The following is a 5,876-nucleotide window of genomic DNA, read 5'->3' as shown; positions in this document are numbered from 1 at the left end:
TACCCTTTAAATAGGGTTCACCCTTACAAGGTTGAAGATAAAATATTACAAAAATGCCCCTATGGCCTATTAATTCTTTAACTGAAATAAAATAAAGTAAAGTAAATAAAAATAATTAATTAGACTCTAAATAATTTAGCAATGTTATTGCACGCATAACAGTAGGAGTCATCAAGGTTTTTCAAATAACAACAATGATTCACCTAGCACCTTAAGAAACCATTAGTACTTATAAAGGTGTAAGAACCCTATAGTAATGAGAAAAAGCAAGTATTGATTTAGAGTAAACAAGGGTTTAAAGTTCTCCTCAAGGAGCTCAGGGGAGTGCGTTCCCTTTAACAAACCTATGGTTTTCAAGCTTCCCTTCCGCTTGATTCTTCTCTTTTCTTCTTCTTCCCTATGAATCACTGTGTGAGATCCAGGACCATAACAACTATAATTAGAGTAGGGTAACATGGGGCATACCAATAAGAGTGAGTTAAGAGAGTTGCTGATCAAAGAAAAGAATGCACATAGGCAGAAAATGAGACAAGGTTTACTCAGATCATGCAATAGTTGGATGAAATCCCAACTCTTAACTAACAATTCAACATACTCGAAAGGGGAAAATGAATGGCAGCAATGCGTGAAGGGGCCGTAATCGACAAATATTTTTCCCAGGCCGTAGAGAGAAAGGTCACGGAGAAAAAGTCTCGAGCAAGGAAATTTGACATCGTGGACCCTGGAAATTCCCTTCTCAAGGCCAGCAACAACCCCTTCTCACGGCAAGCAAAACGTCTCACCGAACAGGAGACGGAAAAATTTCCAGAGATTTTTCCGAACAGGAAACGTTTCTAAGATACCTCTGTCTCATAAAATTTTTGACCTAACCTCTCCAAGCTTCTCCGAGTGGAGAAGCCCCATATGGCTGCTGCTCGCCGTCAGGATCAGGTTAGTCTCTCGCTCTCACTCTCACTCTCGACCTCCGAATGGGAAACCGACTTGGGCACAAGCTCTCTTATTCCAGCAGACTGCAGTGACTTGGGAACGAGCTCTCTTATTTCGACAGCCTACAGAGAGAATAAAAAATTGAAGCTTGGCGTTGTATTATCGGGAGGACAGGCTCCTAGCGTCCACAATGTTCAGTCCAGCATTTATGATTATTTGCAGGATCATGCCAAGAGTAGCAACCCTTATGTATTCAAGGGAGGTACCACCGAAGTGATGAAGTGCAAATCCAGCGAGCTGTCATCCAAATTTACCTGCCCTTACAGAAATCAGGGTGGGTTTGGAAGGGACGGGATTGACACTCCAGCTCAGTTTATCAAATCCATAGTGAAGGTGTTTGAGAGAATGGCAGATAAGTTCTCTTTTTTTATGATGAAATTGTATGCTAAGAACAGGCAAGGAGGCTTGTACCCAGTGGAAGGTGTTAAGCTTGATGGGGTTGTTGTTATTTCAGTCCTCTCAGCTTGTGGCTAGACATAGCCAGCACTTGACCTTCCAAGGGTGAGAAAGCACAAATTTATTGAGACTCTTCCAATTACTATTGGTTGTTTAGGTGATTTCAAGACCAAGCATACTCCTGCCTTGTTGTATATATCAGTTACTTTGAAGGAATTGAAATTCTAGTCCCAACCTGTTGGCAGTGGGCCTTGTGTGCAGAAGTTACACAAGCAAAGTTCAGCAGCCAGTCATGTGGATATGGAATTTTGTGAAGGAAGTTACTTTGCATTTTTACGATTATTCTGTGATGACTGGGGCTTACTAGAGGATATTTTTTATACATTATGTATGCAGCATGATGGGACCGACTTCCCCCTCTTTTGCTCTGCATCAGAACAACAGCTCCTCTCCTGGTCAGATCTTGACAAATATGGATCAAATCTTCCTCCAAAATCCGACTCTCCTTTGTCTCCCAAGGCTTCTGCCCTTATCGGGGACATGCTGCATTCTGCCAATGGGGAAGCCGTGGTGGCAAATCACGCCAGGGCTGTTAATGCTGTGCAGGTTCGGACACAATGTGTTGAATGGGCTCCACCCGTAGATTTTGTTAATAAGACAGTCCTGAGTTTAGAAGCAGCAGTTGCCAAGGGTGCAAAGCTCAAATGCAGAAATTATGAAGCAAAATTATCCGTTGCTGTGGGCAATACATATAGTCCTATGTGGGATGTTGCTGATTCTTGCCGCACAGGGACAGCAATAAATGTAATATGTGTTTTTGCTGCAGGTGCCATTCTTGGACCTCTTGAGACTGACAAATGGGTTCAATTCTACATAACATGGAACAGGTTGGAACTAACTATTAATCTAGGCTCTACCTTTATGAATTTATATGCAAGAATGTGAATTTCTAGATAACTCTTTGGCGGTAATTGAGCAGATGCTCCAGATTTTTTTTTTTTGTCTTTGACAGCCTTATTTATGGGTCTGGATAGTAATGGATCCATAGAGGAAGTTGCTGGTTTTGCAACACATGGGTTATGCAGAGATTTACTAGAATGGTTTGGTAAAATGAAAACTCATGACGTTGGACTAGATGAGGTCACTTACCTGCGCCTGTTCAGTGCTTACACTTATGGTCTTTTAGTAAAGATTGCTGAGCAATTTTCTGTACATAGACTGGTTCCAAAGACTGAAAACGATGCCTGCAGGTTGGCTGTTCTTAGTCGAGCAAGTCAATCCCATGAAACGCTTGAACTTAGTCACCAGTACACTCCAACCTCTTCTAACAGACCCAAGATGTGGACTAGTATGATTACCGGGTATGCCCTGCTTATGCCACCTGAAGAGGCTATTGGGGTCTTAAAAAATATGAGGTCTGCAGGAGTTAAGCTAGAGAGTGTTGCTGTTTTTTCAGTCCTCTCCACTTCTGCCAAGTTGAAGGACATAGATAGTTGTCTATGGATTCATGCCTTGGTTCATAGAAACAATATTCCAATGAGTAGCAATTTACTAGTGACCTTGGTTGACATGTATGCCAAATATAGCGACATCACAGATCAGCATTCCGTTTTTGATAGCAGGGACCAACAAGCTCTACCAGTATGCCATGCTCTCATTGCTGGTTACTGCAAATTGGGAAACCTTACCAGTGCTCGATCCATCTTTTATCAAGGGGACAAGAAGAAAATACTTGATGAGAATGCAAAATGTCATATTTTTATCTCTTAATGCTTAGGCTTTTATAATTATTTGGTGCCTAAATATACTCATTATTTTTATAGTTTGATTTAGGATGTGAATGGAAGCGCTAAGTGCAAAACGAAGTTAATTGGGCAATTTTGGACAGTTTCGACATTGATTCGTAATTTGGGCATAACTCTCTCATCCGAGCTTGGATGGAGATGATTCAAGATTACAAGAAACCATTCTATAACTTTTATGTTTTGCATTTTAAGCAATACGGGTTGTATCTAGGTCAAAACCTGGCTTGAAGTTGCGGCACGTGTACTGTGACCCAAACCAGATGCACGAAAAGAAAAACCCTAAACGGGGAGAAATGGGAGAATTAAAAGTAAAAAAAAAGGAGTTCGGCGCCCCAGACCTTATTTTCTCTTCTCAAACTTTTCCTCTCTCTTTTCTCTAGTTTTTTTCTTCAGATTTCTTCACGGCCCTGTGTGGCTAAACTTGCAGACTTGGTCAAAGGAAACTAAAGCCTCAGTATCCATACAACTATGAGATTTGATTTATTTTCATCATTCAATTTATGTTTTTAGTATCTGATGTTCTTCTGAATTTTTCATTTATGATTGTCTCATTTAATTCCTAGGAGGCCTACTAGTTTATTACTCGCTGCAATCTACTGTTAGGTTAGATGTAAAATTCGTAATTGTTTGATCTCTCTAACTTGTGAAACAATCGAGATTTGATGATTTGTTGCATAAAAAATTATTAGATCTTGGGAAAAACGCTGGACTAAATTAAATGCAGCCACTTGTGCTTGTGTTGCTTAGCTTCATTGATCTCTCTACTTCTTAAGGTTGTTGCTAGATTAAACCTTTAGTGCTTGTCTTGGGTTGTTTAGTTGTTAGGGTTAATTAGATCGCTTGTTTTCTAATTAACTACGAAAGGAGAGATAGGAAGATAGTTCCAACGGTGAATATTCAAGTGTGAATTGATATATGCTTGCATCGATGATCAGTTGTGGAATTTCGATGGTGGATACTGACTTAGACCAAGGTTTGTTCTCTTGATTGATTTCGATTCTTTTAATTTGAATTGTTTATAAGTTGTTTTTTTAAAAATATTTTCGTTATGCTCAAACCCCCCATCCTTGTTCACGGAGCATAAAAGTAGACTAATCACTCTTCGTGGGATCTATCCTTACTCGCACTACTACATATATTTTTAGGAGTATAGGTTTTATTTTTTGTTGCCTACGACATCAAACCAAAATTTGGCTCCGTTGCCGGGGAGTGATTCTAGTTGATTTTTGTGCTCTTTGTGATCATTATTTCGTTCTAGAAATTAAAAAAAATTGTAAGTTTTTCCTTGTTACGGTTTTGGCAGAATTTTGACTCTGAAGCCAAATTCCACTGCTTTCTAGGATTTTTAGAGTTTTTATTTGTTTTCGTAATTCTAGATTTTTTTCTGATTTGTTTTTCATGTTTTATTAGAGTTTCCTTGATTTTTTATAATTGTATCTCGATCTTCTAATCAAGGTGATTTGTTGTATGATCCAAAAACAGAGAGAACTTTGCGCAGGTTAAGGAGAGAAGCTCAGAGGAATTCTGAAGAGAAAAATCTAGCTCTTGATTCCTCGTTTGATAGTGAACCTGATTCAGACGAGGAGGAAGACATGGCTGGAAATCGAACTTTGAAAGAGCTGGCAGCCCCTGATTTGAATCAACAATCCTTATGCATAATGTTCCCCACTTTAGATGCTACTACTACATTTGAATTAAAATCTAGACTAATACATCTCTTGCCCACTTTTCATGGTCTTGTAGGTGAAGATCCTCACAAGCATCTAAAGGAGTTTCATGTGGTATGCACGAGTATGAAACCCATGGGGGTGACTGAAGAGCAAATTAAATTACGAGCCTTTCCATTTTCTTTGAAGGATTCGACTAAAGATTGGCTCTATTATCTACCCTCTGAGAGTATTACCACATGGAATGAGATGAAGAGAATCTTTTTGGAGAAATATTTCCCAGCTTCAAGGGCGGCCAACATTCGGAAAGAAATTTATGGCGTAAGGCAGCATAACGGAGAGTCCCTACACGAATATTGGGAACGTTTCAAAAAATTCTTATCCAGTATTTCTATGAGCGCCTTCTACCCACTGATAGGAGCATGATTGATGCTGCTAGTGGAGGAGCTTTGGTGGATAAAACTCCTGAGGCCACGAGAAACTTGATTGCAAATATGGCGGCCAATTCTCAACAATTCAGCACTAGGCATGACATTCCATCAAAGAATGTTAATGAGGTAAATATTTCCTCCCTTGAACAAAAAATTGTGAGTCTAACTTCTCTTGTTCGTCAAATGGCGGTAGGTAATACGCAAAGAGTGAAAGCTTGCGGGATTTGTTCAGTAGTAGGGCATCCAACCGATATGTGCCCAACTCTTCAAGAGGAGCCCACTGAGCAAGTGAATGTGGTAGGTGGTTTTCCTGGACAACCGCAAAGGAAATATGATCCATATTCGAACATGTATAACATGGGATGGAGGGATCATCCCAACCTTAGCTATTTGAATCCACAAGTTAATCAGCCCACGATTCAAAATCCCACAAGTTACCAGCAATATAGGCAGCCATATCCCCCTAGACAACAATCGGGCCAGACTTCCAATTCTGGTATGTCTTTAGAAGATATTGTTAAATCTCTTGCGACTAATAATTTGAAATTTCAACAGGAGACAAGGGCCAGTATTCAAAGTTTGGACAATCA

The 5,876-nt window shown here is 39.8% G+C and overlaps 1 protein-coding gene across 1 annotated transcript; it reads left to right on the top strand.

Moving 5' to 3' along the window:
• The first annotated feature begins 730 nt into the window (after positions 1 to 730).
• LOC137957193 (uncharacterized) lies at positions 731 to 2,387 on the top strand. Its single transcript, XM_068804929.1, has 2 exons — positions 731 to 930; positions 1,780 to 2,387. Exons 1-2 carry the CDS (start codon positions 904 to 906, stop codon positions 2,326 to 2,328), a joined length of 576 nt encoding a protein of 191 aa, XP_068661030.1. The 5' UTR covers positions 731 to 903; the 3' UTR covers positions 2,329 to 2,387.
• Positions 2,388 to 5,876: the final 3,489 nt, after the last annotated feature.

Source organism: Aristolochia californica, unplaced genomic scaffold, assembly GCF_029961685.1.
Source record: "Aristolochia californica isolate CCGP_79_NKW_82.1479 unplaced genomic scaffold, dmAriCali1.0.hap1 SCAF_2, whole genome shotgun sequence".
NCBI lineage: Eukaryota > Viridiplantae > Streptophyta > Magnoliopsida > Piperales > Aristolochiaceae > Aristolochia > Aristolochia californica.
The sequence above is the reverse complement of the archived record's forward strand: the minus strand, read 5'-3'. Positions and strand labels throughout refer to the sequence as shown.